The 17,266-nt window shown below is 38.0% G+C and overlaps 2 protein-coding genes across 3 annotated transcripts in view; both read right to left on the bottom strand.

Annotated features, from left to right (window-relative positions):
• Window positions 1-327: 327 nt before the first annotated feature.
• On the bottom strand, window positions 328-5,319 carry LOC146134698 (zinc transporter ZIP12-like). The gene is made up of 8 exons (XM_083397884.1): window positions 5,307-5,319; window positions 4,703-4,872; window positions 4,005-4,163; window positions 3,687-3,770; window positions 3,496-3,631; window positions 2,759-2,911; window positions 1,016-1,203; window positions 328-462 (listed from the first exon to the last, which is right to left on the bottom strand). The coding sequence occupies exons 1-8, from the start codon at window positions 5,308-5,310 to the stop codon at window positions 328-330; spliced, it is 1,029 nt and encodes a 342-aa protein (XP_083254010.1). The 5' UTR covers window positions 5,311-5,319.
• Window positions 5,320-8,483: 3,164 nt separating this feature from the next.
• The window catches only part of LOC146134699 (uncharacterized), a 31,138-nt gene continuing 22,355 nt past the window's right edge, over window positions 8,484-17,266 (bottom strand). For both annotated transcript variants that reach the window (XM_083397985.1, XM_083397986.1), the window contains exons 42-60: window positions 17,080-17,133; window positions 16,664-16,717; window positions 16,149-16,256; window positions 15,626-15,733; window positions 15,289-15,342; window positions 14,983-15,036; window positions 14,727-14,780; window positions 14,184-14,291; window positions 13,761-13,814; window positions 13,210-13,263; window positions 12,862-12,915; window positions 12,314-12,475; window positions 11,922-11,957; window positions 11,498-11,638; window positions 10,970-11,135; window positions 10,435-10,541; window positions 10,080-10,148; window positions 9,473-9,685; window positions 8,484-8,983 (exon numbers count right to left, since the gene is read on the bottom strand). In XM_083397985.1, coding sequence (XP_083254111.1) covers window positions 8,837-8,983; window positions 9,473-9,685; window positions 10,080-10,148; window positions 10,435-10,541; window positions 10,970-11,135; window positions 11,498-11,638; window positions 11,922-11,957; window positions 12,314-12,475; window positions 12,862-12,915; window positions 13,210-13,263; window positions 13,761-13,814; window positions 14,184-14,291; window positions 14,727-14,780; window positions 14,983-15,036; window positions 15,289-15,342; window positions 15,626-15,733; window positions 16,149-16,256; window positions 16,664-16,717; window positions 17,080-17,133 — 1,797 coding nt within the window. In that variant the 3' untranslated portion in view covers window positions 8,484-8,836. The remainder of the gene's footprint in view (window positions 8,984-9,472; window positions 9,686-10,079; window positions 10,149-10,434; window positions 10,542-10,969; window positions 11,136-11,497; window positions 11,639-11,921; window positions 11,958-12,313; window positions 12,476-12,861; window positions 12,916-13,209; window positions 13,264-13,760; window positions 13,815-14,183; window positions 14,292-14,726; window positions 14,781-14,982; window positions 15,037-15,288; window positions 15,343-15,625; window positions 15,734-16,148; window positions 16,257-16,663; window positions 16,718-17,079; window positions 17,134-17,266) is intronic.

Consider the following 17,266-nt stretch of genomic DNA (forward strand, 5'->3'; position numbering starts at 1 on the left):
AATATGTAACTTCAATCGACAGAAGCATGGTTAATACAAGGGACAACAAATGCATTTTAGACGCAACTTAGACATCAATTTTTTGGTTATTTACTGAATGGCCAGGGTGAAATTTTGCTTAAATAACTTTTAAACGTAAAACTTTACTTTAACCAGATAAAAAAAGGAAATGAAAACACTTTGTCAAACTCTTAATCCGATCACCACATTGTAACTATGCTTTTCTTAAAACAAACGTTTCGCCAACCTTAACTACACAAACATTTTTTACAAGATACGTGACGTCACAAATTCAACAATCATGACGTCACATGTTAGTTCATGATGTCATTGCAGGCTGTTTTGGATGTCTTCCTCGTAAATAGCGATGAGAAGCAGAATCGTCCAACCGATGAGAAGACCGATGTTGTGCAATACATACGTCACAATGGGAATCGCGCCGCCCTCGGAAAGCTCAGGGAACTGAAAATCGTGCGCGCTTTTATTATGGCATGCATTTAATTCTACAGTGTTTGATATTTTGGACACAACAATTTTAGCCTGTTATATTAGATAAATTTTTAAATATATCATCACAGTGGGAAACTAGCAAACGTAGGATTTCGTAACTTAATTTGTTCCATCGGCAACGATACGACCTAGTATCGGACAAGTACCAATATATTTTAGTATCGGGTCTCGCGCCCGATCCTTTATTATCGGTTACTGGTAATTTCACATTTTCCTGATGAGCACTTGTTATGTTTAAGGTGGCTTGAGGAATCGAAACAGTTTCTAGAAGGCTTAAAAATAAGATTTATGTATTATACTTAGATCAAATAATTGCGGTCTTTACAGTTTATTCACAGTCACCAAACAAAGTCAAACCTCATTAATATGTTACCGCTCACTTAAATCTAAATTTTTGAAGAAATCTTGCTCAGAACTAATCTCAATCAATCTAACCATGCTAACTACTTCAGTCGGCCACCCAACTAAATTAAACGGTTCACTTAAAACCAAGCTTATTGCTCACCACGTTTACGAACGCGATATAGATGAAGGTTCCAGCGATGACAGCGACAAGCCAAGGTCGAACGAACTCGTCATCCGATATAATGAGTCCAACGTAAAGACCCAGGAAGCAGCAACAAGCGGCAGCGAAGTTAAGCAGGAGAGCTCGAGTCTTGTTAAGACCACTGTTCAGATATAGCGCGAAACCACCTGGAAACATAAAGTTTATAAGTTGTTAACAAGTTTTCTATCAGTTTATTCCAGTTTATACCCGATTCCCGATTTTAAGTGGCATTATCGGTACTCGACCGATACTAGGGTGGTATCGATACTTGTCCGATACTATGGTGGTATCGGTACTTGTCCGATACTAGGGTGGTATCGGTACTTGTCCGATACTAGGGTGGTATCGGTACTCGTCCGATACTAGGGTGGTATCGATACTCGTCCGATACTAGGGTGGTATCGGTACTTGTCCGATACTAGGGTGGTATCGGTACTCGTCCGATACTAGGGTGGTATCGGTACTTGTCCGATACTATGGTGGTATCGGTACTTGTCCGATACTAGGGTGGTATCGGTACTTGTCCGATACTAGGTTGGTATCGGTACTCGTCCGATACTAGGGTGGTATCGGTACTTGTCCGATACTGGGTGGTATCGATACTTGTCCGATACTATGGTGGTATCGGTACTTGTCCGATACTAGGGTGGTATCGGTACTTGTCCGATACTAGGGTGGTATCGGTACTTGTCCGATACTAGGGTGGTATCGGTACTTGTCCGATACTAGGGTGGTATCGGTACTCGTCCGATACTAGGGTGGTATCGGTACTTGTCCGATACTAGGGTGGTATCGGTACTTGTCCGATACTAGGTTGGTATCGGTACTTGTCCGATACTAGGTTGGTATCGGTACTTGTCCGATACTAGGGTGGTATCGGTACTTGTCCGATACTAGGTTGGTATCGGTACTTGTCCGATACTAGGGTGGTATCGGTACTTGTCCGATACTAGGTTGGTATCGGTACTTGTCCGATACTAGGTTGGTATCGGTACTTGTCCGATACTAGGGTGGTATCGGTACTTGTCCGATACTAGGGTGGTATCGGTACTTGTCCGATACTAGGTTGGTATCGGTACTTGTCCGATACTAGGTTGGTATCGGTACTCGTCCGATACTAGGGTGGTATCGGTACTTGTCCGATACTAGGGTGGTATCGGTACTTGTCCGATACTGGGTGGTATCGATACTTGTCCGATACTATGGTGGTATCGGTACTTGTCCGATACTAGGGTGGTATCGGTACTTGTCCGATACTAGGGTGGTATCGGTACTTGTCCGATACTGGGTGGTATCGATACTTGTCCGATACTAGGTTGGTATCGGTACTCGTCCGATACTAGGGTGGTATCGGTACTTGTCCGATACTAGGGTGGTATCGGTACTCGTCCGATACTAGGGTGGTATCGGTACTTGTCCGATACTAGGATGGTATCGGTGCTTGTCCGATACTAGGGTGGTATCGGTACCGATCTGAAATTATTAAAAACTATTGGACATTTCACAATATTGGTTAATAAGTAGAATTATTGGAAAAGAGTGTTAAAAAGTTTTTAACAGAAGTGTTGTGAAACGATTACGGGTACATTTAAGAACAGTGTTGAATAATTTGAAATGTAAAGTGCGAAAAAATTGGGAAATTTATTGACTCGAACCTAATTTTAAGCGGCTTCTACTTAATACCAGTAACAAGCTACTCACTGAACTCATGCGGGAGTTCGTGGCAGAACACAGCCAGTGCAGTTCCCACCCCTGTCACCCAACTCTCACTGAAAGCCACCCCAAGTGCGATCCCATCACCGAAGTTGTGGAGGCCATCACCGAAGAATATCATGATGGCAGCTACTGGAAGGCCTGTGGTAAACAAGGGGTTAGTGGGGGTGCACGATAATATCGGATCGTAGCCGATACTGATGGAGGTAGGTGGAGTGTTTATGTGGAAGATGTTTGAAACTGGGGTTTCATTTTGATGTTTTGGACAAATAGTACGGCCATCCAATCAATCCATCTATCCACGCAATTTAAAGGCGTGATAACCAATAGTACGACCCTTTGATCCGGCCTGAAATTACGACCTTTATTGTCAAACAGGAAATATTAACGGAATTGTTCTTAGAATGGTGCTTGCCAGGGAAAGGTGATGTTACCCGGGTTATTATGCATTACATAGATAGATAGATGTATCTGCTTTCCCTATATTCTGCCACCTTACAACCAGTGGTCGGCAGCATACATATGAGATGCCCTAGAGTGGGAGCGGGGTAACGGCGCCAAACCTTCGCAAATTACCGCTCACCTAATGGGAGGGAACTAAACTTCTTACCGTAAACAAATTGTCACCTAATAGTAGAATATACCTTTCAACATTTATATTTCATTTATTTTGCTTGTTTAAGCGTAGTAATATCGGAATAAATGTATCGGACATCACAACTCACCACAGACTTGATGAGAAATCGGGATTTCCACAGAACTCTTGCCAACGTCATCTCCTTTCTCTTGGATTGTGACGTCATGCTGTTTTACTTCATCGGGTTTCGTGACGTCATCTGCTACCCAGTTGTTTTCTATCACCTGTATGACGTCACAGTCGAGTTTACTCGGGGGAGCGGAAATAAAATGTGCTTACCTCGTTTTCCGATTCAGTTCCAGCTGAGAAGCTTGTGACGACACAGTTGGCTTTGTTGTTGTGGTTGTGAATTATGTTGTGTGGCTGGAAAAATATTACTTAATGTTATCGCAGCAAAATTAAAAAAAAAAAGTTTTGTAAAAGTTCACTTTGAACAGAAGTGTTGTTTTGTTCGGTCGTAATTTAGAATGTCCGATAATTGGTGTTGAGTTCTGACACGGTCGAGTACCGATTACTGGTGTATACTATGACCTCCTATAGAGACAAGATATTATATTCTCACCATATATTAGCCGACCATTCCCAGTATATGCTTACCTGATGTTTAAATCCCCACAACTTCATTGTTTTCTCAAGCAGGAACATGAAGTAGATCCCAGCGGCGCAAGCAGAAAGCTTCCACAAATAATCGTTCTCATCTGAGGGGGTTTCCGCGTGCTCGTGCGCCACCCCGTGGTCGTGACCCAAGCCAAGAGCCTGCGAATATTTTTATATTTGCTGGGGAGCATACGGTTAAAAGCGTTTTAATAACGCAAGTAATAAGCCCTCAACTATATGCTGAACGTATACAAGTTTGGTTCTGCTGGGTTTAGTTCTCAACAAATTGCTTGGGATAGTTGTTTTCCTTTTGAGAAACTTTCATATTTTAGCAAGTTTTGATATTTAGGGCTAGACTAGCAGAGTTAAATACAATTATGCACTGCTAGAAAACTGGAGGCTGTGGTGAGAGTCGAACTCACGACCTCGGTTAAACTGTTAGTCACAAACTCGAATGTTCTAGTTGCTTCACTTATGGTAGACTTAAAATGGGCATTTCCTACCTTTTGTTAATGTTATAAAGTTCAGTAGGTCATGTGTGTTTTTCTTTGGAATAATTAAGGAACCAAAATTACGGATAGATCAGTCAATTATTTTACAACTTCCCCACGGACGACAAGTTTAAAAACCACTGCTCTAAAGAAGTATTTTTTTTGATCATTTTATTGAATAAAATATCCAGACCAAACCCAACTAACCCCTGGAATAAGATGGAACAGCGCGTCACCAGACAATGATCCGATTCCCAACGCAATAAACAGCTGCATTGTGACGTCATAGAATCTCGAGCCGAGTAGTGGAATAGTGAGGAGTCCAACAAAGGCCAACAAACTGATGATTATCACCGCGATTGTTCCGTAACCATACTCTGTGACGTAAGAATCGAAAAAAGTTTTGCTAACAATTTTGAGAGGTAACGTCACAAAATAGCGTCATAACGCCTAATCTTGAAAAAACGTTGTGGCAACTTGTGTGCAAATTTGCAATTTGTGTTAAGTCTTAATCGCGCAAAACAATGCTTTTATTTGGCTAGAAATGACAAAACTAATGTTTACATCGTTATAATGTTTGTTTGACAGAAATTGCACTTTGTAAAGTTTATGTAACCTCTGTATAACGTCATTGGGCTAAAGTAACAAATTTCTTTTAATTAACTGTCAAAAATATCCTGGAAATCTTGATTTTTTTTTTTTTTTATTTGATTTTTAATTGACATGTAAAATAACAAAAAAATCTATTTATTTGGGGCATGGTCTGGTGGCCCAATGGGTTTTACTCTAGTTTTATCCACACACTACTCACTCATCGCGGTCGTGTAAACTTCTGGAGCCTCCGTCGTGTATTCTGGAACACATTATGACGTCACTGCAATTTATTGTTACTTAACAAACACGCTATGTGACGTTTACCTTGTCCAATGGAGCTTTCCATGCTGAATAATGTTGTGTTGGATTCCTGAAAATTAAACCGGTTTAATATATTTAAGTAAATTTGGTGAAAAAAAGTTAAAAATCTACGAACCATCAAGTTGCTGGGTTGAAGGGAAACGACAGGATCTGAAAAAAATATGTTTTTCATTATTAATTGAATCAAAGAAAAATGCTTCTCAGTTCTGCAAGTATAGTTGTCAGAAGCAAGCAAGACAAGATATTTATAAAATTATCTTTGTATGCCCTGCAACCTGCAATAACTTGGACCGATTTCTATAACCTTGAGTAGACGTTTACAGAAGTGTAAAACAGGGTAAAACTTGTAACGTTTAGGCCACATTTCGTTGATATGCGGCACCCTAGGTGAGGCGAGCAAATGTGCGTTTTGCGTTTTATGCCTTTTTTGTGGCTGGCGTAAACAACGGGAACAAATTGTTAACTTAATGTTAATGATTAAATGAACAGCTGAGTTGAGCGAAGAAGAGTCTTAATTAAACAACTTCCGCTAATTATTTGACTGGGCTTAATGTACCTGGAATAATGAGACTGACCCAGTACAGCTTCTGTATATATGTGATGTTATTCAAGTTTATTGTATTGACATTTCTAAGCACAACCATACGCTGCTGCCCTTGCGTTTTTATGTAACCACTCAAATAGTCGTACACAAAAAGCTTTTAATAAAAAACACCTGTGTCTTAATTTGCATTCAACCGGTTTCCGCGCAAATTTAATGCATTCGTTTTACTTGCTGAAAACACTTTTATTCCAAATAATTTTGATTAGCTCATTGAATCAAATAAAATTTTCAACTTCTATTCACATTTTGTTAGTAGGTTAATTAACTAAAGCTTATTTATTTTTCTCAACCTTTCCATACGAAGCGTTATTGTTGTTATTTTCTATATTAAGGTAAAATGAAATCTAATATTTGCGACAAAAATTTTAAATTTAAGTGGACCAGCAAGAATACCTAAATAAGAAACATTAACATCGAAATAAAAAACTCTTCGGAATAAGTCCTAAATCCGTCGGAATAAGACATAAATGGCCAGAATCAGGCCTCTGCGACATTTTGCCACAACCCACCCCTAAGCACCTTATAACCCCCTAATAATTTCAACCCTAAGCCATTTTCGAACCCCACCCATTACCCACCACTAAATTTTTGGGGGGACTTTGTCGGTTCATAAAAAATCCGGCAAAGTGGAGGGAAGTCGATTTTTTTTAAATAAGATAATTAATTTTCCAAAAAGTATACCCTGAAACTAAGGACAAAACATAACGTTAGTTTGTCACTTTACCAAATCGCCCAACAACTACTCGCGTAAAGCACTTACACATTGTCAAGCATTTTCCCAAGTATTTAACTTATTCTTACCTTGCATAAAAGTCTGGCCCAAACCTGAACTTGCAAACACGAAACAAACAAGTAAAGAAAGTCTTCGGTCCATTTTTAAATATATTTGCTTTTATTGCCTTGCTAGCCACAAATACAACTGCTAGCAACCTTGTGTATTTCTCATGCACCAGCTAAATGTTTACTTAATGATTACACAAGTTGTTCAACAAGAATTCTACTTAGGTTAATCATATACGTTTTATCGAGGTTATTATTAGCTATCTTGTTTCTACGTAGAGTCTATCATAGGAAATGTACTTAGTAAGGTTTGTTAGTTAGACATAACAATTGTATCATGCGATGTACAACCTGTTGGTTCTAGTGAGTTGTCTTATGTTGTTCATTGATATCACGTATTTGCTAATTAAAATTGAAAGTTGTACGTAAAAAAAATAATATTAAACCGAGCTGAAATATTCCTGATTAGCAGTGTTGTAAACAAGTCATTTTGAAATGACTTAAGTCCAAGTCAAGTCTTTTTGCAAAAATAACAAGTCAAGTCCCAGTCAAGACATCGGTTGCCCAAGTCAAGTCCCAGTCAAGTCATTATGAGAGCAAGTCAATTTCAAGTCTCCAAAAAAATAAAACTTTAAATTATGAAAACCGGCAGACTCCTCCGATTATTATGAGCAACTCAAGTCACAAATAACATAAAAGCAGCATATAACAAACAAATTCTTTTATGTACAAAGATTGGGATGAATAACACAATTTTATAATTAATTGCTTAATTAAAACAATTTATTTTAACCCAAGTCATTTGTCAAGTCACTGACTTAAGTCATTTCAACACTGCTGATTAGACAAGTTGTTTGACCCTTTGAGATCCTACCCAGTGTTGCGTGTTCACAAACTGGGGTTGTGTGAGTAAGTTTTAAGTGCGAACCATCTTTTAAGTTCATGGTCTAATCCAGGGGTTTCTTAAAAAGGGTCCATGCCCCCCTTGGTGGTACGAAGCACCAAGCCATGGGACGACATGCAGTGTGAAGTTAGGAGCTATTTAGGCTTATATGCGCATTGCGCAATTTACGAAAAGCAACAGCACACAAGGCATTAGTAAATTGACTGATTGTTAGTGTGTTGTAAATATTGTTAAACTACGAGACTGTTTTTAATGCATGCATTCAACGCGTAATTTATAAATACATTGAGTTTAATTATTATTATTATTACATTTACTTTCGCCAACCATTGTAGGCGGGGGGTACGAACAAATTTCATAAAAGCTTAAAGGGTACGGGCTCTCTAATCAATTTTGTTAAACTAAACCTAAACGCTGGGCCAGCTTTGTTGACAATTATTGTACCGCGATTTTTAATAATCCTAGTTTTTCAAATTTATTGGAGCCTTTATTATTTCAAGGAAGCAAAAATATTTCGCTTGGCACTAAGGTGGGGTGTACTGACAAGTTGGGTCGTATATGCTTAAGCCATAATGTGTTTTACTAATTTACCAAAAAGTCAAATCATTGAGAACTTTTAGAATTTTCCTTGGCGGCCTAATGTATAAATCTCCTACTCTAAACAGTTTTTTTCCTCGTGTTTGGTCGCTAGAGTTTAACATTTCACTATTTTGAAAATTTCCAGAGCGAAATAAATCTATTGTTTCTGTTTTACCTTCGACTGCAAAAAGTGAGCTTTGTTTTTGGGTCGCTCCGGACGAACTTTATTAAGCGAAAAAATGCGCGAGAGAAATTTGTGCCGCCGCACGAAAATAGACTTTGGAAAGAAAAAAAGAACCGCCTGTAGAGTCGAGGATTAATTGTGGGGGACCAAGCTTCGGTTCTCGACCACAGGGGGGTCCAGCACACCCCCCAGGGGTCGGGCGCCGAAAGGTCCTGGGTTCGAAAGGTTCCATGCGGGCTCCGGTCCGTACACCAGCACTTGTACGAACCGGAGCCCGGTTGGTGGCGGTGATTCCGCGGGGATTCGAGCCTCCATTTCCCGCCGATGCTCGGCGCCGATCCCGATGTGCCATGAGCCGGCCTTCTACTTGTCCGGTCAGCCACTGAAGCAAACCCGGCCGAGGTGGAAGCCGTGGCGCTGCGAGCGGGAACCGAAGTCGAACGACTTGTAGTCCACGATCGGCAGGATATCAACGTCCCGGGTTCGAATCTCGAGCACAACGTGTCCTGTGTCGCTACCACTCTGCGCGAAACAACAAAGCTCGTTATGACGTTATATATATCACAGAAAATCAGTAAAAGTATTTTGTGGGCTTCGTACAGGGTTCAATAAAGAAACTTTGGAGCATAATGGTTAGAGGTTGTAGTAAGACGTAATAGAAATACCAAAGCCCATACAGAAGTAGGTAACACTTTGAACGTTTCGAATAACTCTTTATTTATTTTCAACATAGAGAGAAGAAGAAAGAAACTTTATGTTTGGAATAGGTTTTTAAACCTTGGCCAAATTTGTTCTAGTTTCTAATTGAACGCTCTTGGGGCCCCTAGACTATTATCCTATATAAACAGCAAATTTTGATTTAAATACCTCGGTATTCACTACACACTTTAATTGTAAAGTATGGCATAGTTATGTTGACTGTTGAGGCCTCTCGCGTATTGAATAGAATAGATATAATAAAATATCGACTTTAATTTTCTCAACAGTTTATTTCATCACGTGACCGCTAACCTTGCACGAGTCCTCTATGAGAGTCACGCGATCATCGCCGAACGTGATTGGTTCGTCGTTGGCGCCCATCAGGTGGATAGCCTTGCTGTGATCCTGAGCAGTAGCGTCCTCCCAGCCGACAGAGTTGACGCACTTGTAAGTGAAGATCTGGCGAGCTTCGGACGAAAGGAGCCGCAGGAAGTTGAAGTGGGGGATGCTCGTGTTGTAATCGAACTGGGGGCGAAATTAGGGGGTTAACCGGGGGTTGGTTGTGTTTAAGCTGTTTTGAGGGGCCGAACGGTTTTTCAAATTTCTTATACGGTCTTTTAAAATATATCCCACTTCTGTAATTATGGCAGAGAATTAATAGTTCGTACTTAGGGTTAGGGTCTGTGATAAAAAAGCTCTTACATTTTGTTTCTTATTGCCATCAAAGGTAAACAATTAAACGGGGAACCCAGTGTTTTAAGGAAATGAGACGGCCTTTCCAAGAACTGATGATGGATTTCGCGTAACTATAGTATTCTCCTTATTTTGTATAAAATTGTTTTATATATTTTTATACCCTTTGTGGGTCTGTTTGGATCTCCCGACTTACTTAACGCAATTTACAAGTCCAAATTATTACCTTGTGTCCCATCTTGTATTCACTGAACCAACTTCCAGGTTGAGCTTTGGGCCAGCGACGAACTGGACTCTGCAACAATACCACCATGTTAGATAAGTTTTGCAAATTAATAGTAAACTAGATTGCTGCGAAAAAGGTTTCTCTTAAACTATTAGTTACGAATTTTTACAGTAGGACTTAATCATGTACTGTATCGGGACAAAAATATATTGTTGAGAATTTCCAAATCCATTCGTCCTTGTAATTATCGGCAGATGAAAAACTTCAACGTGTGTTGTGAAGATGAACTTGAAAGCCCACAAAAGATGTTTGTCTGTTTACTAATACAGTGGGTACATTAGCAGTAGGTGCTTACCCTGGGTACGGTGGGTTCGATGCAAGTGTCACCCTCAGCCTCGAAGTCGCAGAACGCTTGGATGGCGTCGGCAGCGCAACCTCCATTCGGATCGATCCAGTAAGTGCCTGAGAATAAGGGTGGGTTAGTTGTTGCTCGTGATATTCAATTGTTTTTTTTTTGATGGTTTCTTAGGAGAGAGAGCACAAGTACGAAACTTTGTTAAATACCAATGTGTGCCTAAATCAGGGGTTCTTAAACTGGGGTCCATGGAGCCCTGCGGTAATATACTAGTTTTGCGGGTCTATGAAGGCCTAATTGAAACCATAGTGTTTAAATTAAAATGTATTGACCTTTTAAAATAAAAGAAATAAATTCACAATACTCTTTCTCGTTTTCTTTAATGTATTTAGATTCGATTACATTTGCAAATTTGTGCATTAATTCGACCAAAAACAAAGTCTACTTGTATCATATCCGAAAATTTCATGCCGAAAAAAAGTCTCCCTGATCTAAGCGCAGATATTAAAGATTTAGAAAGATTTTTTCACAATACCTGATGGTGAGTCGGGGTGGCAGATCCAGATGTCCTTGCAGCTTCTTCCGGGGTTATCGGGGGATCTCCCTAGAGGTTCGCGCATCATTTGTAGTTCTTGTTTGAGCGAATCCATCGAAGCAAAGATCTCGATCAGACCCTGGCTGTACTCGTCGTACATCGTGTCCTGGACAATATTATGGATTAGTATGGTAGATTCCAAATATTATCTAGTATTGTATAATAGATAATGAACCTCAAAGCCAATAATTGCCAAATGCAAGTAAAGTTATTGCAAAAATGAGAGTTTATATAATCTTATCACTTTTAAATGAGCCCTTAATGTTGTCATATTGCCCTTTTGGGCGAAAATACAAGATATATTTTTAAATCTAGAAAATCTAGTGGCACTGTTTAACACCGATCGTATTAAAATCTCGACAAGCTTTCGCACAACCGTGCTTCACCAGGTCAAAGTAGAAATGAAATTAAAACACGCGAAGTTGAACCACAAGCGATCAGTAAAAGACGGACAGGGAGGGGAAGCACCTGTAGGTCGATCTGTCGCTTGGTTCTTCCCTTCTCAGTGTTGGCGGCCATGAGGGGGGCAGGGTTGTGCACGGTTCCAGGGGGGCCTGGAGGTCCGGGGGGTCCCGTGAGACCGATATCTCCCTTCGGACCGGTTGGACCCTGGAAAAACGAGGTAAAAATAAATTATTTTCTTCCTAAGTAAAAAAAATCTACAAATAATTTTTTTTAGAGAATGTGCATCATATTTTGATCAAGGTAAATATGTTTATATATATTTTTTAAATAATGTGTATAAAACGCTTTAAAGTAGTTATTCAGTACAATTTAATCGTTAATTATTAGGTAAACGTCACACTTGAAAAAAATCTGAAAAAACTTATGGAATTTATTAGATTTTTTTTAATTTAAAAATTATTATGTGTTTTTAAAAGCTTCAACTTACGAGAGATCCCTTGCTCCCTTTAGAGCCAACGCCTCCCTAAGATAAAAATAAATATTATTAAAACGTTTTATTCATTAAAGTCACACATACTGATAACAATAAATATTGGATGAAACGAAGAGAGAACAATTATTATGACATTTTGAAAAAACAAACTACAAAAAACACAAAAACACTCATTTTAAAATACAGTAATATGTTTGGCAAACTATTTAACACAACAATTGATAAAGAAAAATAGTGAAAAAATTGGAAGAAGAGAACAAACTAAAAATTAAATAAAGCAAACTGATATTAAAATAAAATAATGAATTTTAATTAAAAAAATACCTAAATATGAATAAGCTAAAAAATGATCGAATGGTATACAAATATATATTAAAAAAACGCACCGGGAGTCCAGGTGGTCCACTTGGCCCGACTGGCCCCGATGGTCCGGTCCTGCCCTCCTCGCCCTTGTCCCCGACGGGTCCGGATCGTCCCTGGGGTCCCTGTTGACCCTTCTCCCCCATTTCACCGGGGGAGCCGGGGTTTCCAGTGATACCAGAGTCTCCCTGGAGAGAAAAAAACGTTTAAATTAGGGGGCACAAGCTAAAGTATAAGAGATGGTAGTTTGTATTTTATTCTGATCCAACACTTGTGTTTATGAGTATTTCGATACCAGCGTCTTCCTGGGGAAAAACTGTTTATCTTTAAATGAATTATTATAAGAGATAAGGAATTTCATTCTGATCCAACACTTGTGTTTATCACTACACTGATGCTCGATATTCCGCATGAAATGAGGTAAGAGATTGCGAAACCCCGAATTTACTGCTAATAATCCCAATTAAACTGGATACTAGCATAGATACAAAACGATGTGCTATTGTCAAAAAATTACTTGTTTTTTCGGAAATTCACTTTCAAGACAACATTATAGTAAGTTGCTGATATTTACCTTTTCTCCATAAACACCTTGGTCACCTTTCACTCCCTTCATCCCTTGGATGCCCTGGAATTAAAATACAAGCCTAATTAAAATAACAATAAAGAATTAACATTTGATAAAATAATTGGTTAGGCAAATGACTGTTTATTTGTTGCTAGAAATGCAGGTACAGTAGCAAATGATCAACTAGGAAACATTAAATAGTTACCGAGCAAGTTGATCCTAAAGGTTTAAAGAATTTAAAACTGGAAATACTAACGATAAAATAAAGAAGATTAAAATAGACTAAAACTGTTCACTGAACCATAGTTTTAACACGTCCGACAAAGTAGCAAGGTGACGTCACAATTAACTTACCAAGGGTCCCGGGGGTCCGTCGGCACCAGGAGGTCCAGAAAGGCCAGGGGCGCCCTGAGGACAAAACGCTGGAATTAAAATTTGAAAGAAAACAAACTAATTTACGTCACAATGACTTTAATGTTGGGTATATAAGTGACGTAACAATAAGGTGAAGTGCACAGAAAAATCAAGTTTGTCTTGGAAAAAACAACAATTTCATATAATCTGTGACAATAAATAAGGCGGACTCTGACAAGTTTAACACTTTACTAAATTAGATTAAATTTGATTAAATCAAATGAAAAAGTTAAACTGAAATATTTAAGATAATAAAGCACACTTGTTTGAAGAAAACGCATTAAAAAAAGATAATTAGCCGAAATAGGCTCGCATGGCTAAAAATCAAATATAAGTATTTTTTTTGGTAAAAGTTCGACAATTACTAAAAACATATTACGTCGAACTTAGAAATCTTAGGGTGTGACCAATGACGTGTGTTTGATCGTTAACCATCTTTAATTCGTTTAAATAATATTTTGAACAACAATTAAACTGTTTTAACCACTCACAGCAGGTCCAGCAATTCCACGTAATCCGTCGATACCAGTTGCTCCTGTTGGACCCTGGAAAGAAATAGAAGGTTATGGCGTGTTTGGGGTTTATATAAAGTAACAATAAAATAATACTGCGCAATAACGCTATATGAGGTATTTTGTTTTTATTTTAATACTATTATCTTTTGGAAAGATTTTTTTCGCTTTAAAGTTTCAAAGTCATATTATTACAAAAAACTATAACAAATGTAGTGGCTGGTTAAAAATAGAAAATTATTTAACTTTGTGTGAATTCAAGAAAGGTTTTATAATAAGGAGTTTGCACAAAAGTTCCATGGTTCGCTTTAAATTAATCATCTTACTCTAAGAAAAATTAAAAGGATTATTTTGGTTGGTTTACAAAACGGAAATATTCAGATTGTATCAAGGTTGACTTACAGCAGGTCCAGCGGGTCCGCTGTCTCCGGCGGGGCCAGTGGTGCCAGGCTCCCCCTTGGAACCTTTCGTGCCAGATTTACCCTCGGGGCCAGCCGGTCCGGCAGCTCCCTAAAACATAAAAAGTTGAAGTTAAATACACCAATCGTTGTAAAGTTATTACAGGTTTGAAAAGTTTAGAAACGGAAAAAATATTTTTCAAGAATTTATACAACAGGTAATTTAATTATTTTTTAAGTACAGCAAAATATTGCCTGTACTCATAGTATAGCTTACATAAATGCACATTCAATTATGAAGAAAGATTTTCATTAAACAACCGAACGATTTATGCCAGCACGAAATATTAAAACATATTCTCAAAACGCTGACGAAATATTTGTAAACCAATTATCGCAAATGTGCCGAGTCATAGTTAAAACTCAGTTGACTTCTTTAATGTAACTGTTTTTTTTTTAATGCTAGAAATAGTTCACACTTTTTTTTTCTCTTTTTACAAAAAATGAAACTTAAAACGTGTTTTATTAAAATTGCCCCAAAACTCACCCTCTTTCCGACGATTCCAGGGGGTCCAGATTCACCCATGGGGCCGGGTGGACCCTGCAAGAAAAATGAAATCTTTTAAACACATTGTTTTAAAAATACGGAGAAACCCTAAAATTAAAAACGCAATGCCGAAAACAGATCGTGTTATAGATTTAGAATTATTTCACCACTAAATTTGAACAACTTTATTCCTAGCCACACATTTTATCCTAAATAAACCTTTTTACCCCAAACTACAACATTTCCTTAAACTCACAGGTTCTCCAGAATCTCCAGTATCTCCACGATCTCCGGAATCACCGTCGTTTCCCTGCAAGGTCATAACAAGGTCAAACATCACCACGTGTTTGAAGGTCATAACAAGGTTAAAGACTGCCACATCACAATGCCAAATTTTTAACCACGTGGTTAAAGATTATTACAAAGTCGCCACGTGATGAAAGGTCATCATTACAAGGTCAAATTCATCACAAAACAATTCTCTCTACTATTCATTATCGTACTTTACTTTTATTTATTAAGTAACAAGTTTAACCACTAAATGTTTAAGACAAACACTCACGGGAGGTCCCATTGGTCCTGGTTTGCCTGAATCTCCTGGCTGCCCGATCGGTCCCTGAAAGTAACAATTAAAATAAAGGTATATTTACATTCAAACAGTAAGTTGGTACTGTACGTTCCACACACATTTAAAATGCTTCAAAAATACGACAAGACTTCGAACTTTAACATTAAGGCCAGTTGTAGAGCTTCAAAAATTGTCTTTTACTAAAGTTATCATTAATATTTATGTGAAACATCCAACGCGTGATAATCAAAATATAAAACTTTTTAAAACAACTAAATATGCATCGACCAGACATTTATTGTTATTGACGTAAGAATCGGTATCGACTTACGGGAAGTCCCTGGGGGCCATCGTCTCCCCTTGGTCCCTGGGTTCCGGGGGGTCCTTGTGGGCCTGGGAGTCCGAATTCACCCTTTTCACCGGCTGCGCCTTTGTCACCCTGGAATAAAGGGGAATAACCGGTTAATGTGGGTTGAAGGATGACGATATTTTGATTGATTGCACAATTTAGATGAAATAATCATGAAATAGAAAAAAGGTTAGCATAATATAATGTTAAGTTGAATAGTAAGAAAAAAAAAAAGAGAAGTTTTAACTAATAAATAATAACAAAATATTATTAAGTATTATAATAATTTCAGGAAATGATCATAGGACAAGAGCTAAGAGACAAAGTGGAAATCATAATAATTCGGTATTATCGGCTTTTTATATGAATAACAGCTTTAGTTAATTATCAGGTTAAAACTACAATAAAAAGTATTTATAAAATAGTAAGGAATATGATTAAGATGGTGTTAGCCAAAGCACAACTGACACCCCTTGTGTAGAATACACACAACATATCCACATACCTGGGGTCCACCGTCCCCTGGGGTGCCTGGGGCTCCTTGTTGACCCGGTTCACCCTTCTCACCCACGTTCCCGGGCTGACCGTACGACCCTGGAGGTCCTTGGGGGCCCTGAGGTCAAACAAAGGTCAAATATATGGCAAACCTTCACTCAGTGTGAGTTTATAGCAGTGCTTCTTAATTGTAGGTAATTATCAAAAAAGACTATTTTTTTTAAATTAAACTTATTCATTTGGTTTATATAAGTATTCTTAAACTGCTAGTTGCGATACTAACAGTTTAAGAACCACTTGTTCATAGTTACAAACAGCTTTAGTTGAATAACGTAAAATAAATTTTGCTCTACTTAGAAAAAGTTAATTGACAAAAAACATTTATTAAATACTAACAATATACAGAAATGCTTTTAAAACAAAGTTTTTGCAACTTAAATATAATTAGCAGGTGGGTTAAAGCATAAAATGTATTCAAATTTGCTTATGATTTTATTAGTTCCAAATAATTTAAAGATAACTTACATCTGCCCCCTGGGGTCCTTGTGGTCCACGGTTGCCTGGGGGTCCTGGTTCACCCTGGAAAGTAATAACACAAATAAAATAATTGTAAAACTTTATATTTTGTAGTTCAGACTTACCAGCTAACATAGACGCTGGATGAATTCACAAAAAAAAATAATAAAAATTTCACACTGCTATTTCATTTACATTTAAATCACGAAAACTAAATTTTACTGAAAATCTACGAGTAAAAACATATATTTTTCGCGTTTAAAACTCATTTATTTCCACCACTAAACTGGTTCTTAAAATCACTAAACTGGTTTCTTAATAATATGCCAAGTTACAGTTGCTTTAGGCTTCGTGTCAAAAAGGCAGACAAAACAATTAATATTTGTAATGTTTGTGCCCATATATAGTTACAACTGTCTACTCACCACTCCACCACTGTCTCCGGTGTCTCCCTTCAAACCAGATGGACCTGGAAGTCCCTGGAATAAAGTTTAACGGTAAATAAGCACAAAAAACTTATTAAAACACAGGTAATTTTCGATGTGAAAAAATCGCCTTATTTGCTGTATTTCAATATTTAGAATTCAAATAAAAAAACAATTAACAAAAAAA

Source organism: Ascidiella aspersa, chromosome 9 (assembly GCF_963924565.1).
Source record: "Ascidiella aspersa chromosome 9, kaAscAspe10.2, whole genome shotgun sequence".
In the NCBI taxonomy this organism is placed as follows: Eukaryota; Metazoa; Chordata; class Ascidiacea; order Phlebobranchia; family Ascidiidae; genus Ascidiella; species Ascidiella aspersa.